At 35.7% G+C, this 16,447-nt stretch overlaps 1 protein-coding gene across 7 annotated transcripts in view; it reads left to right on the top strand.

The window, feature by feature from the left end:
• Nucleotides 1–16,447, top strand: part of DOP1A (DOP1 leucine zipper like protein A) — a 109,377-nt gene that overhangs the window by 23,148 nt on the left and 69,782 nt on the right. For all 7 annotated transcript variants that reach the window (XM_047731922.1, XM_047731927.1, XM_047731921.1 and 4 more), the window contains 2 exons: nucleotides 9,943–10,133; nucleotides 13,918–14,099. In XM_047731922.1, coding sequence (XP_047587878.1) covers nucleotides 9,996–10,133; nucleotides 13,918–14,099 — 320 coding nt within the window. In that variant the 5' untranslated portion in view covers nucleotides 9,943–9,995. The remainder of the gene's footprint in view (nucleotides 1–9,942; nucleotides 10,134–13,917; nucleotides 14,100–16,447) is intronic.

A 16,447-nucleotide genomic window follows, 5' to 3' on the forward strand; every position in this document is an offset into this window, starting at 1 on the left:
GAGTTTAAGTATAATATATCCACTTAATGAAACCACTAAGAATTATGATTACATAAGAACTAATGGGGAAACTGAAAAATATAGACTGCCAAGACATATATGCTCTATGATCATACCTATTTAAAAAATATGCATTAACAAGTAGATAATCATGTTAATCAACATTGTTATTTGGCAGATATATCCACGTGCTTATTTTCAATTGTTTGCATTTTATTTAATGCATTTTTTAATAATTATGTTCCTTTTATTTTTTTAATTTCCCAATGTGGGGCTTGAACTAACAAGATTAAGAGCCACGTGCTCTACCAACTGAGTCAGTCAAGCACCCCTATTTTTCTTTTATAAAGTAAAAATCAGTAAAGGGAAATACAAAGAGCTTTTTGGTCCTCTAGCTTGCCTTTACAATGATCTTTAATTTATGTTGGCCTATGCCTTTATTTTTATTGAAATTTAATTGACAACATTATATTACTTTCAGGTACAACTGTTGATTCAGCAATTCTATACATTACTCAGGGTTTGCCATACAACATTGTTATTGTATTAGTTATTGTATAGTATTATTGACTATACTTCCTTAGCTGTATTTTTCATCTTTGTGATTTATTTTATAACTGGAAGTTTGTGTCTCTTAATCCCCTTTATCTGTTTCACCTACATGCCCGCCTTCCTCCCCTCTGGCAATAATCAGTTTGTTCTCTATTTAAGAGTTTGGTTTATTTGTTTGCCTGTTCATTTATTAATGTTTTAGATGCAACATATAAATGGAATTATATGGTGTTTGTCTTTCTCTGACTTATTTCAATTAGCATCCAGGCTCATCCATGTTGTCACAAATAGCAAGGTCTGATTCTTTTTTATGGCTGAGAAATATTCCTTAGTGTGTGTGTGTGTGTGTGTGTGTGTGTGTTGGTGTACCATATCTTCTTTATTCATCTATCCATAACACTTGTGTTACTTTCATATCTTGGCTATTATAAATAATGTTGCAATAAACCAGAAGCATATATATCTTTTCAAATTAGTGTTTTTATTTTCTTTGTGTAAATTCCAGTAGTGGAGTTACTGGATCATATGGTATTTATATTTTTAGTTTTTTGAGGAGCCTCCATATTGTTTTCTACTGCACCAATTACTTTCTTATTAACGGTGCATGAAGGTTCCTTTTCTCCACACTCTCACTAACACTTGTTATTTCTTGTATTTTTTTTTTTTAATTTTAGCCATTCTGACAGTAAAATGATACCTCATTGCGGTTTTGTTTTGCATTGCCCTGGTGATTTTGATAATGAGCATCTTTTCATTTGTCTGTTGGCCATCTGTATGTCTTTTTTGGTTTCTACTACCTTAGGGCTTTGTTCTTTTTCTAGCTCTTCTAGGTGTAAGGTTAGGTTGTTTATTTGAGATTTTTCTTTTTTGTTTTTTTAAGATCTTATTTTATTTTTAGATTTTTATTTATTTATTTGACAACCAGGTCACAAGTAGGCAGAGAGGCAGGCAGTGAGTGAAGGAGGGGGAGCAGGCCCCTCACTGAGCAGAGAGCCCGATGCGGGGCTCAATCCCAGGACCCTGGGATCGTGACCTGAGCTGAAGGCAGAGGCTTTAACCCAGTGAGCCACCCACGTGCCCCAAGATTTTATTTTTTGAAAATAATCTCCATACTCAATGTGGGGCTCAAACTCAAAACCCCAAGGTCAAGAGTCACACACTCCACTGACTGAGCCAGCCAGTCACCCCTCTTGTGTTTTTGTTGTAGGCCTGTGTTACCATACCCTTCCATCTTAGAACTGCTTTCTTATGCTGCATCCCAAAGATGTTGGACCATTGTGTTTTCATTTTCATTTGTCTCCATGTATTTTTTAATTTTCTCTTTGATTTCTTGGTTGACCCAATCATTGTTTAGTAGCATGTTGTTTAGTGTCCATGTCTTTGTGTTCTTTCAAGACTTTTCCTGTAACTGATTTCTAGTTTCATACCATTGTGGGCAGAAAAAATGCTTGATATGATTTCAGTCTTCTTAAACTTATTGAGACTTGTTTTGTGGCCTAACGTGTGATATATCCTGGAAAATGTTCCATATGCACTTAAAAAGAGTATGTATTCTGCTCTATTGGAATGGAATATCCTGTATATGTTAGGTCCATCTGGTCTAATGTGTCATTCAAAGCCATTGTTGCTTTGCTCTCTGGCTGATTTGTCCATTCGTATAAGGAAGGTGTTAAAATTCCCTACTATTGGGGCGCCTGGGTGGCTCAGCAGGTTAAAGCCTCTGCCTTCGGCTCAGGTCATGATCCCAGGGTCCTGGGATCGAGCCCCCACATTGGGCTCTCTGCTCGGCAGGGAGTCTGCTTCCCCCTCTCTCTCTGCCTTTCTCTCCGCCTACTTGTGATCTCTGTCAAATAAATAAATAAAATCTTTAAAAAAAAATACCCTACTATTATTATATTGCTGTCAATTTCTCCTTTTATGTCTGCTAATATTTGCTTTATTTATTAAGAGAGAGAGAGAAGGAGGCAAAAAATTTATTGGAAGAATTAATAGCTAAAAACTCCCCTAATTTGAGGAAAGAAACAGACATCCGGGTCCAGGGAACACAGAGAGCCCCTAACAAGATTAACTTAAGGACGTCCACAACAAAACACATAAAAATTTAAAATGGCAGAAAGTTGGGGTGCCTGGGTGGCTCAGTTGTTAAGCGTCTGCCTTCAGCTCAGGTCATGGTCCCAGTGTCCTGGGATCAAGCCCCACATCAGGCTGCTGGCTCCGCAGGAAGTCTGTTTCTCCCTCTCTCCCTCCCCCTGCTTGTGTTCCTTCTCTCGCTGTGCCTGTCTCTCTGACAAATAAATAAATAAAATCTTTTTAAAAAAGAAAATAATAGGGAGGGGGGTGGGATTATGGACACTGGGGAGGGTATGTGCTATGGTGAGTGCTGTGAAGTGTGTAAACCTGGTGATTCACAGACCTGTACCCCTGGGGATAAAAATATATTATATGTTTATAAAAAAATTAATAAAAAATTTAAAAAAAAAGAAAATAATAAAATAAAATGGCAGAAAGTAACGATAAAGAGAAAATTTTAAAAGGAGCAAGAAAAAGCAGTTACAAACAAGGGGAACCCCATAAGGCTATCAGCTGATTCTTCAGCAGAAACTTTGGAGGCTGTAAGAGAGTGGCATGATACTAAGTGCTGAAAGGGAAAAACTTACAACCAAGAATGCTCTACTCAGTAAGGTTATATCATTCAGGATAGAAGGAAAGATAGTTTCCCAGACAAAAGATAAAGGAGTTCATCACCACTAACCCAGTCTTACAAGAAATGTTAAAGGGAATTCTTTAACTGGAAAGAAAAGGCCAGAAATAGAAGAAAATAAGAAAAATTCCACAGGTAAAAGCAAACATGTGGTAAAGGTAGTAATCACTTGTAAAGCCAATTATGGAGGTGAAAACACAAAAGTAATACAATCAGTTATATCTAGAAAAAAATAGCCAAGGAATACACAGAATGAAAAGGCATAAAATATGACATTATATACGTAAAATAGGGAGGGGGTATAGAAATTTAGTGCTTTTAGAATGTGTTCAAACTTAAGCAACCATAGACTTAATGTAGACTGCTATATACGTAAGATGTTCTGTATAAACCTAGTGTTAACCACAAATCAAAAACCTACAGTAGATAAACACACAAAAAAGATAAAGGAATCCAAGCATAGCACTAAAGCAAGCCATCAAACCACAAGGGAATGGGGCGCCTGGGTGGCTCAGTTGTTAAGCGTCTGCCTTTAGCTCAGGTCATGATCCCAGGGTCCTGGGATCGAGCCCAGCATCAGTCTCCCTGCTCAACGGGAAGCCTGCTTCTTCCTCTCCCACTCCCCCTACTTGTGTTCCCTCTTTCCTGTATTGCTCTCTGTCAAATAAATAAAAATCTTCAAAAAAAAAAAATGCACAAGGGAAGAAAGCAAGAGATGAAGAAAGGAAGGGGGAAAAACTACAAAAACAATCAAAAAGCAATTAACAAAATGGCAATAAGTACATGCCTATCAATAATTAACTTAAATGTAAATACACTAAATGGCTACAATAAAAAGACCTAGGGTGACAGAATGGATTAAAAACAAGACCCATCTCTATGCTGCTTAGAAAAGACATCAGACCTAAGACACATTCAGACTAAAACTGAAGGGATGGAAAAAACTGCAAATGGAAGTGAAAAAATTCAGTGTAACAATACTTATATTAGACAAAATAGATTTTAAAACGAAGATTGTCTTTTGTATTTGGAAGCATATGTTGCTATGTCTGTTTGTACTTATGGTTAAATTGAATTGTAAAAAATTTTAGAATATAAAGATTAATGATAAAACAGCTTGCAGGATTTTTATCTCACTCCCAGTCTTAACTATTATACTTACAACACCGTGTGTGCATCCAGCTTGAGCTTGACTATTTTAAGTTACATGCTGTGCCACATACAAATATGTATGAAATATAGTTCCTGCTTTCAAAGACTTCTTCCATAATAGGGGAATTGCATAGCTAGTTCTTTATGAAACAAATCAATGTTGAAAGGGAAGGTAATTAAGATGAGTTTTGGTTCATTTATCATTTAAGTTCCTATTCGTCTTGGGTTTCTCACAGTACTTCAAAATACTGCTTTATTTTGTTCCTTTGAGAATCCAGGGTAGGAAAATATAACAATAAAATACAGGTTTTTTCCCCCGCATAAATTTTGCATTATTTTAAGGGCCTACCCCTCCCAATTTGGAATGAAAGTATCACAAGGGCAGAAGTATTCTCTTTATTCAGCACCCAGACAGAGGGCTTGGCCCATGGTATATTGAGGTGAATAAAAGTCAAGTGACTCTTCATTGAAGATAATCTCTCTAAAAATGGGATGTGGGGATTTGTCTGTTTTTATTTTTATGGATAAAAGAATTGAGATAGAGTATTGAGAAGTTTGTATCATTCTTTTTGTCACAGCCTTAACCAAGAAAATTTTGATTTAATAAATTGATAGATTTTTACCTTTTTTTTTTTTCCAGTGCAAACATGTATTAGCAATATAGCTTGTAATCTCTAGAGTAGTGACTCTTAACCTTTTAGAGGGTTTTGTTAAGAACCATTTTTGAGATTTTTGTAAAAGTAGTAGACTATCTCCCCAATAAAATGTAAGAGGTAAATTTTGCATGTAATTTGAGGTAATTCACAGATTCCCTAAGACCCATTATATAGGGGGAAAAAAGTATGTAGGATATACACACATAACTTCACCAAGATTAATTCACCTAACCATACAATCACCTACCACACAATTCTCCTATTTAAAGTGTGTAATTTAGTAGTTTTTAGTACAGAGTTGTGTGACCATCCTTACAATCAGTTTTATGTATTGAAGTATAATTAACATACAGTCTTAGTTTCAAGTGTACAATATAATCAATAGTTCTGTATATTACTCATTGCTCTTCAAGATACATGTAGTCTCAATTCCCTTTCTTTATTTCCCACATACCCCAAAAGATCTCCCCTCTTGTAATCACCATTTTGTTATTTGTATTTAAGATCTTGGGGTTTTTTAATCTCTTTTCCTCTTTGTCCATTTGTTTCTTAAATTCCACATTTGAATAAAATCATGGTATTTGTCTTTCTCCCTTTCTCTGTCTGACCTTTTTTTTTTAACTCAGCGTCATACCCTCTAGGTCCATCCATGTTGTTGCAAATGGCACTATTTCATTTTTTTTTAATGACTGAGTAATATTCCATTATGGATACATATCACATCTTCTTTATTCATTCATCTATCAGTGGACACTTGGGTTACTTCTAGGTCTTGGCTATTATAAATAATGCTGCAATAAACATAGGAGTGTATGTATCTTTTCAAGTTAGTGTTTTCATTTTCTTTGGGTGAATTCCCATTGGTGGAACATATAGTAATTCCATTTTTAATTATTTGAGGACCCTCCATACTGTCTTCCACAGTGGTTACACCAGTTTGCATTCCTATTGAGTGCATGGAGGTTCCTTTTTCTCCACATCTTTAACACTTGTAATTTTTTTGTCTTTTTTATTTTAGCCGTCTGGCAGGTATAAGGTGATATCTCATTGTAGTTTATCTTTCATTTCCCTGATGATTATTGGTGTGAAAATCTTTTCATGGGTCTCTTGGCCATCGGTATGTCTTCTTTGGAAAATGTCTGTTCAAGTCCTCTGCCATTTTTAAATCAGATTCTTTTGGTGTTGAGTTATATAAGTTCTTTATATGTTTTGAAAATGACCTCTTTTTTTCTTTTTTTTTTGTTGCCAAAATTTTTTTAATTTTTTTATTTTTTAAAATAAGCATATAATGTATTTTTATGAAAATGAGCTCTTTATTGGATATAACATTTACAAATATTTTCTTTTCAGAAGGTTACCTGTTTGTTTTGTTGATAGTTTCTTTCACTGAACAAAGCTTTTTATTCTGGTATAGTACCAATAGTTTAATTTTGCTTTTGTTTTCCTTGCCAGAGGAGACATATGGAGAAAAATGTTACTGTGGCCAATGTCAAATTACTGCTTTTGTTTTCTTCTGGGAGTTTCATGGTTTCAGGTCTCATATTTAGGTCTTTATTCCCTTTTGAGTTTCTTTTTGGGTATGCTGTAAGAAAGTGGTCCAGTTTGATTCTTCTGTGTGCATGTTGCTATCTAGTTTTTCTAGCACTATTTGTTAAAGAGACTGTCTTTTCTCCATATATATTCTTGCCTCCTTTGTTATAAAATAATTGACTGTATAAGTATGGGTTTACTTGAGCTCTGTATTCTGTTCTGTTGATTTATGTGTCTGTTTTTGTGCCATTACCATATTGTTTTGTCCACTACAATTTTGTGATATATCTTGAAATCTGGGATTGTGATAACTTCCAGCTTTGTTCATTTTCAAGGTTGCTTTGGCTATTAGGGGTCCTTTGTGGTTCCTTATATAGGACTATTTTTCTAATTCTGTGACAAATGCTGTTGGTATTTTGATAGGAATTTGCATTAAATCTTTAAATCTAGATTGCTTTGGAGAGTATGGATATTTTAATAATATTGGTTCTCCCACTCTGTGAACATGGAATATTTTTCCACTTGTTTGTGTCGTCTTCAGTTTCTTTCATCAGTGTATAGTTTTCAGAGTACAGGTCTTTTACTTCCTTGGTTAAGTTTATTTCTGTGTATTTTGTTCTTTTTTGGTATAATTAGAAATGAGATTGTTTCCTTAATTTGTCTTTCTGCTACCTCATTAGTATAGAGAAATACACAAATTTCCTTAATTAATTATATATTCTGTGACTTTACAAATTTCATCCATCAGTTCTAATATTTTTTTTAATAGAGTCCTTAGGGTTTTTTATATATAGTATCATGTCATCTGCAAATACAACAATTTTACTTCTTACTTACCAGTTTGGATGCCTTTTGTTTCTTTTTCTTGTCTGCTGCAGCTAGGATTTCCCAATGCTATGTTGAATAAACGTGGTAAGAGTGACTCTTGTTCACTCTTATCTTGTTCTTGATATTGATAGTGAATCCTTATCTTGTTCTTGATCTTAGAGGAAATATCTTAGAGGACAGATCTTAGAGGAAAGCTTTCACCTTTTCACCATTGAGTATGATGTTAGCTGTGGGTTTTTCACATATGGCCTTTATTTTGTTGAGGTATGTTCTCTCTGAACCTATTTACTGAGAGTTTTTGTCATGAATAGATGTTATCCTTTGTCAGCTGCTTTTTCTGCTTCTATTGTGATGACCACATCATGTTTATCCTTTCTCTCCTTAATGTGATTTATGTAGTGATTGATTTGCAAATATTGAACCAGCATTGCAGCCCTGAAGTAAATCCCACTTCATCATGGTGAATGACTTCTTTAATGTATTATTGGATTCAGTTTGTTAATATTTTGTTGATAATTTTTGCATCCAATGTGATGGCCATATGGTGTTTATCCTTTCTCTCCTTAATGTGATTTATGTAGTGACTGATTTGCAAATATTGAACCAGCATTGCAGCCCTGAAATAAATCCCACTTGATCATAGTGAATGACTTCTTTAATGTATTGTTGGATTCAGTTTGTTAATATTTTGTTGATAATTTTTGCATCTAAGTTCATCAGAGATACTGACCTATATAATTCTCTTTCTTGTAGTGTCTTTATCTGGTTTTAGCATCAGGGTAATGCTGGCCTCATAGAATGAATTGGAAGCTTTCCTTACTCTTCTAATTTTTTGGAATAGTTTGAGAATAGGTATTACCTCTTCTTTAAATGTTTGGTAGAAATCACTTGTAAAGCTGTCTGTTCTAGACATTTATTTGTTGGGAGTTTTTTGATTGCTGATTCAGTTTCATTATTAGTAATTGGTCTATTCAAATTTTTCTTCCTGATTCAGTTTTTGGGAGGTGATATGATTCTAGGTTGTCCCATTTGTTGACATATAAGTTCTTCATAGTATTTTCCTATAACCCCTCGTAGTTCTGTAGTGTTCTTTCTTCTTTTCTTTCATTTCAGATTTTGTGCCCCCCCCACCATTTTTGGTTTGTCAGTTGTTGATCTTTTCAAAGAATCAACTCTTGGTTTCATTTACCAGATCTATTGGGGTTTTTGTTTTTGTATTTTATTTTGTTTTAATCTTGTTTTTGCTCTAATCTTCATTGTTTTCTTCCTTCCACTGGTTTGGGTTTTGTTTGTTCTTCTTTTTCTAATTCCTTTTTTTTTTTTAAAGGTTTATTATAGCGTGTGAGCAGGGGAGTGGGGGGGGTAGTGACAGGGAAAGAGAGAGAGAGAATCTCAGGAGATTCCCCACTAAGCGCTGAACCTGATGCGGGGCTCCATCTCACAACCCTGAGATACGACCTAAGCTGAAACCACGAGTTAGATGCTTAACTGACTGAGCCACCCAGTTGCCCCTTATTTTTCTAACTCCTTTAGGTGTAAGGTTAGGTTGTTTGAGATTTTTCTTTCTTCTGCAGGTAGGCCTGTAAACTTCCTCTTATAACTTCCTCTTGCTATAAACTTCCCTCTTACACCTACTTTGGTTGCATTCCAAAGACTTTGGACCATTGTGTTTTCATTTTCATTTGTCTCCATGTATTTTTGATTTCTTCTTTGGTTTCTTGGTTGTCCTATTCATTGTTTAGTAGCATGTTGTTTAACCTCCATGCCTGCCAGCTCCTTTCTTCCTGGAAAAGTCTCCCAAAGATCCCTGCCCCTCCAGCACGTGCTTTGAGATTAGTAAGCAAATCTTCCTCCCAGATACCCAGGCTTTTTACAAACTGCTGCTTCTATGCCCTATCTTACTGGGACTGTTTGTTTGCTGTTTCTTTAAGGCTGGGGGCTCACTTTTCTCTCTCCCTCACTGTTCTCTCACAAGCCTCCTGATTTTTAAAGGACCAGGTTTTAAGCCCCGCTGATAAGAACTTACAAAATTTGGCCCCTCTGGTTTTCAAAGCGAGATATTATGGTGATTCATCGACCCAATGCAGGCTCCCAGGTATGGGTCAGTTTTTCTCCTCTCTCAGGCGGCCTGGGGTCTTCCTCCCTCCATGGATCCATTTAGCTCTCAATCTTATCACTGCCCTTACTACCTTCTTTGATATGGCCTCTTCTCTACATTTAGCTGTGGAGAGTTTGTACTGCCAGTCTTCAGGTCATTTTTTTGGTTATTTAGTTATTTAGTTATCTAGTTAACTAGTTGTATCTGTGGAACAAGGTGATCTTAGAGTCCTCCCACTCTGCCATCTTCCCCAGAAGCCTTCTCCTCTTTTCAGTTTCTTGATAATAGCCTTTGAAATGGAAAAGTTCTTCATTTCTATGAAGTCCTATTTATTTATTTTAAAGTTGGCCAGTTTGTAGCAAGACCATACAAACCTGTTTTAATATTTTACTTTGTAACTTTGGTTTCTTCTAACTTTTTTATAGGTAATGATTTTACATGACTTTGGAACTGGTCTCTAGTGGGACGCTGTGGGAGGATGAACACAGAAGAGCTAGAATTACTGAGTGACTCTAAATACAGAAACTATGTAGCTGCAATTGACAAAGCACTAAAGAATTTTGAATATTCCAGTGAATGGGCAGATTTGATATCAGCACTTGGAAAACTTAATAAGGTATGTCCATGTTATCCATTTCATAAAAAGAAGTAAAAATCAGAAATCTGAATTTGTACTTACTGAATTTCTCTAAGGGTTGAAGTGAAGAATTGTGAAAACATAACAAAAGTTCAGATTTACTTTTGGTACTGCTATTTTACTTCCTGAGTTGCCATGTATACCATGTATACAGCCATGTATATTTTTGTGGCCAGAACAACAATACTTGAAAAATATAGTTATTCCATTATTGGCATTAAAAACACAAGACTAGGAAGCAAATATGCTAACTCCAAGGGATAACAAATTTCTGTAATTGATAATCAGATATAGCTCTGCAGTTCCTGACAGCAAAATTTAAAACTCCATATGGAATGTAGTAATTCCTCTGTCCTTTGCAGGTGTTATGTAGCAGTAAGGATACTTTTGTATCCAGGAAATCCTCAGATATATTCAGTACTTTTTTTTTTTTTTAAAGATTTTATTTATTTATTTGACAGAGAGAGAGATCACAAGTAGGCAGAGAGTCTGACAGAGAGAGAGAGAGAGAGAGAGAGAGAGAAGCAGGCTCCCTGCTGAGCAAAGAGCCCGACGCGGGGCTCGATCCCAGGACACTGAGATCATGACCTGAGCCGAAGGCAGCGGCTTAATCCACTGAGCCACCCAGGTGCCCCTATTCAGTACTTTTTACAAAAGTGACAAGTTGTCGCTTAAGCCTTGGAGGTTCACCTTGAGTGTTTCTTCCAAACGTGTCTAGTTTTAATCCCCTGCTGTGGTGGCATTATGGGTCAACTCATAGCTTTTAAGTTTTAACACTTTTTTTGGTTTCTTTCTTAACTTAGAACAAACTTTTCTCACCTTACATCTATAGTTTTGGGGATTTTGGAGGTGTTTGGTTTCTTTTAAGATTTTATTTATTTATTTATTTGACAGAGATCACAAGTAGGCAGAGAGGCAGGCAGAGAGAGAGGAGAAAGCAGGCTCCCTGCTGAGCACAGAGCATGAGGTGGGGCTTGATCCCAGGACTCTGGGGTCATGACCTGAGCTGAAGGCTCAGGCTTTAACCCACTGAGCCACCCAGGTGCCCCCTGTTTTTTTTTTTTTTTAAAGCAGTTGTTATTGAATTGGGATGCTTTTAAATATTAAGTAGAGTGGAGAAGATAGGAAATGAGCTCTCCCAGTAACTTTTAACATGAAACAGCTGAGCATACAATTATTAGTAAAGAAATTGTCTTAAAATGTATTCTAAAGGGCGCCTGGGTGGCTCAGTGGGTTAAGCCGCTGCCTTCGGCTCAGGTCATGATCTCAGGGTCCTGGGATCGAGGCCCGCATCGGGTTCTCTGCTCAGCAGGGAGCCTGCTTCCCTCTCTCTCTCTCTCTCTGCCTGCCTCTCCATCTACTTGTGATCTCTCTCTGTCAAATAAATAAATAAAATCTTTAAAAAAAAAATGTATTCTAAGGACACTACTGTTCAACCTCATACATAGTATGGATAATTATTTTTGTATCTGAAAAAAAAACTTTCATTTTTAATGTGCCAAGGATTTATCTTAAAATTAGATGTACAAACTTCTTTTAATTTTTTTTTAAGATTTTATTTATTTGACAGAGATCGCAAGTAGGCAGAGAGGCAGGCAGAGAGAGAGAAGCAGGCTCTCCGCTGAGCAGAGAGCCCGATTGAGCAGCGGGGCTCCATCCTAGGAGGTTATGACCTGAGCTGAAGGCAGGCTTTAACCCACTGAGCTACCCAGGCACCCCATAGATGCACAGACTTCTGTTTGACATGTTAACTTCTAACATTTATCATTTGTGGTTTGATAAATTCTTAATTTTTTTTACAATAGCCTTATGTATGAATATGCTTAAAAGTCGTTAGTTTCTTTGTTGTTCTGAAGCTGAAAAGTTACTAGGAACTATGTTTAAAAGCAATTGACTAAATTGCAAAATTAATATACATAATTGAGTACATAAGTAGTTTTTATATGTAATCAATAATTTATGAAAACATATTACTGTATCCAGATAATACAAAGTAGGATATGCAAGTCATTGAAAAAACTTACTTTAAGTTGAGAAACAGGCAAAGATTATATGTACTATATGTAATATAAATTTGTTGATGATAGTCTAAATACATTAATATAAGATTTTATTGTTTATTAACATACTAAACTTTCACCTCATTTATATATGTTTTTCAGTTTTGAAATACTTTCAGAAAATGGTGCTTTATTTTACTTCTTAAATTTTATTTGGTATTAATAGAATTTTTTATTAAACATTTTGTTAAGTAGATCACTAAGTTTTCCACAGAGGTAATGATACTTTTCCTTAAAATATATGTAAATATTGGAGTGCCTGACTGGCTCAGTTGAAAGAGATGTGACTCTTGATCTCAGGGTGTCGAGTTTGAGCCCACATTGGGTGTAGAGATTACTAAAAAAATAAATTAAAAATTTGTAAATATTGACTCCTGGCTACTGTGTTTAAAATTCAAATTAATATTTTAGAAACAGAAGCAGCTAGTTGAAAAATATTTTTCATAGCTGTGTTCTTACTGGTATTTTGCCCTTAATTTGCTTTTCATGTATGGATTTTATTTACATTCATTACATCCAACTTAAGACTGAATTAAAAGCTTATAGTAGGGGGCGCCTGGGTGGCTCAGTGGGTTAAGCCGCTGCCTTCGGCTCAGGTCATGATCTCAGGGTCCTGGGATCGAGGCCCGCATCGGGCTCTCTGCTCAGCAGGGAGCCTGCTTCCCTCTCTCTCTCTCTCTCTGCCTGCCTCTCCATCTACTTGTGATCTCTCTCTGTCAAATAAATAAATAAAATCTTTAAAAAAAAAAAAAAAAAGCTTATAGTAGGAAGAACATTGAAAATGGTATATCTAAGTGGACCTCAGTTAGAGCCTCCACTTTTGTTATAAACTGGGAGATCCAGTCCTAAGTTTTCTACTGTACTACCTTTGGCAGGTCATTTTATACATTTTAACTTCAGTTCTTTGTTTTGTAAAGTAAAGGACTTCTTTTATATTTCTTCTAAATTCCAATTCTAGCATATTTTATTGTTTTCATTCTGAGTGTTTATTCTGTAATTTTCTATCAGCACTTTACTATAATACTTGGAAGAACTTTCAAGTTCTTATTACTTACATAACTAATCTCCTTTGGGTGATTTGTAAAATAAAATCTTTTATAAATTCTACCCTGACTATTATCTCTAAAACAATGTTATGTTTGAATAAATCCAGTTGTATTTGGTCCACTTGGGAAGTTATGTTAGTAAAAACAAATGGGCAGTTATAATCTGAAGTAGATTCTTCTAAGCATTAGAATTCCTTGCTATCATATGATATGCTAAAGCAGTGGTTGTTGCTCTTCCAACCACATATTTATATTGAGATCCAGTTTCCTTCAGATCTTTCAAACAGTGTATCAAAAATAGATTGAAGGATAACTGACATTAAAGATTTGCAAAAATCTAAATCATTGCCTCTCTTCTGAATAAATTTGTTGGCAAAATATTATGGTTTTTTTTTTCTAAATAAAAATGATACTTCTGTTAACATGTAGTGGGTTCTTTTTCTTTAACAAAATAATTTTTTTACATCCTCAGTTCTAATTTTAAATATGGCATATACTGATACATAGCACTAAGACAAGAATTTTTTGGCACCCTCTATAATTTTTTAGAGTGTAAAGAAGTCTTATAAGGATTTTTTATAATTCTGTGCTAGAAAATGGAAATAAAAGATATAATATTTTTATTTTACTCAAATGAATTAAAATGTTTTCTTCAAGGTTTTACAAAATAATGCAAAATACCAGGTAGTACCCAAAAAGCTGACCATAGGCAAACGCCTAGCTCAATGCCTACATCCAGCATTACCAGGTGGAGTTCATCGAAAGGCACTTGAAACATATGAGATTATCTTCAAAATCATTGGACCTAAGAGACTTGCCAAAGATCTTTTTTTATACAGGTAAGAAAAATTTTATTATTTATGTAAAAATAAAAAACATTTTTGATTGTTTTATGTTTTGTGCAGTAAAAGCTAAAATACTGAAAACTCCTTTAAGGAAGTTTTTAGATGTCAGTGTCAAATATTTTGATATTAAGTACTTCAGAAAAGTTTAGGATATTCCTTAATGTAAGATTTTTTTTTCTTCTGTCATTTATGAAAAATTTTTGCTTAGAATTGTTGAGAGTACACTACTTTCTGCCTTTTTCAACTTGAGGACTACACTGAAAAGATATGTTACCTTTATCTCTCAGCAGCTTTCAATGTAGTTGATCATTCTTTCCCTGAAATAGTCTTTTTCTATTGGCTTCTATTCTGCAGTTTATTTTTTTTTAAGAACTTTTATTTATTTATTTTTTAAATATTATTTATTTATTTGACAGAAATCACAAGTAGGCAGAGAGGCAGGCAGAGACAGAGGAGGAAGCAGGCTCCCCGCTGAGCAGAGAGCCCAATGCGGTACTCGATCCCATGACCCTGAAATCATGACCTGAGCTGAAGGCAGAGGCTTAACCCACTGAGCCACCCAGGCGCCCTGCAGTCTTCATATGGACATATGGAATTTCTTAAAGCTTGCTTAGCCTTACCTTTGCCTTTATATTGCTTTCGTTGGGGGAGCTTATCCATACCCATGTTTTATCCTTTAAGTGCTAACTCCCAACTTGGTATCACCAGTGTTGGCTTCTGCTTTAAACTTCTGACTTACTCACCATCTCTGTGTGGTGCTTTAGACTTTTGACTTACTCACCATCTCTGTGTGGTGGTTCAACTGAAGTTCACCCTATTCCAACCTAACCTCATTTTCCATAAACCCAGCCTTCTGCAAGTGCACTAGAAGTTCAGTAAATGGCACCATTGTCCATCCATTTACACAAGTCTGAAATCCAAGGGTTACACTTAGTATCTTGTTTTCTTTGCCCATATTCTTCTTCCTCCCATGTACAATCTGTCACCAAGAGTTTTGTTTCATAGTGGTAAAGAACAGAATCTTTGGAATCAAAATGGTTTGTCTTTCACTCACCAGCTCTGTGATCTTGGGTCATTTTCTTCACCTGTCTTTGTATTCTCATTACCAGTTTCACAGGATTGTTAATTAAAAATGTAAATATTTAGGGCACCTGGGTGGCTTAGTGGGTTAAAGCCTCTGCCTTCAGCTCAGGTCATGGTTCCAGGGTCCTGGGATCGAGGCCAGCATCAGGTTCTCTGCTCAGCAGGGAGCCTGCTTCCTCCTCTCTCTCTGACTGCCTCTCTGCCTACTTGTGATCTCTCTGTCAAATAAATAAATAAAATCTTTAAAAAAACAAAAAACAAAACAAAACAAAAAAACAAAAAAATGTAAATATTTATAAAGTACTTAGAACAATGCAGCATATGGGGAGTCCTAAATAAATGTTAGTTATTGTTCTCATAGATCTTCCAGTCCATCTACTTCTTTCCACCCTCACTGGCAGCATCTGCTCTAAGTAAGCTTTATCTCCTGCTTGGTCTTTGTCACTGGCCTCCTAACGCACACATAATATTGTTCTTATTCTTTTATACCCTTTTCTTCACACAGTTCCAGAGTAAACTTTTTAATACTTTATTTATTTTTTTGATTTGACAGAGATCACAAGTAGGCAGAGAGGCAGGAGGAGAGAGAGGGGGAAGCAGGCTGCCCACTGAGCGGAGAGCCTGATGTAGGGCTCAATGCAGGGCTCAATCCCAGAACCCTGAGATCATGACCTGAGCCGAAAGTCGAGGCTTAACGCACTGAGTCACCCAGGCGCCCCAACTTTTTGATACCTTAAATAGATGTCATTCTCCTGCTGACATCTTTAAATAGATGTCATTCTCCATTGACTTCTTCCTGCTACTTAAAAGTAAAATTCAAAGTACTTACTCTGGCTTCTAAAGTTTTATGTACTTTGGCCCTGCATGTCTCAATTACATCAAATTCCTACTTTTTTCCACCCAATTCACTTTGTTCTGTGATACAGGTCTCTTTGTTTATACTTCCTCATCTTTTTGTTTGTTTCCCTCACCCTCAATGCTCTAATTCAGGTCTCTGATTAAATATCAAATCCTCAGAGAAGACTTGCCTAGAGAAGACTTACCTATCTGTAAGAGCCTTTCCTCTACATCTTTGTCATTAATATCCTGTAGTTTCACTGTGACGTATTTAGAGGGTGGTATCTATTTATTTATCCTGGTTTGATTCATTGGGATTTTTACATCTGTGAATCAGTGACTTTCATCAATTCTGAATCTCTTCAAATTGTCTTTACTCCATCTATTCTCTCTCCCCTTTTTGGAACTATGAGTAAGCATGT

This window comes from Lutra lutra, chromosome 6 (assembly GCF_902655055.1).
Source record: "Lutra lutra chromosome 6, mLutLut1.2, whole genome shotgun sequence".
NCBI classification, from domain to species: Eukaryota; Metazoa; Chordata; class Mammalia; order Carnivora; family Mustelidae; genus Lutra; species Lutra lutra.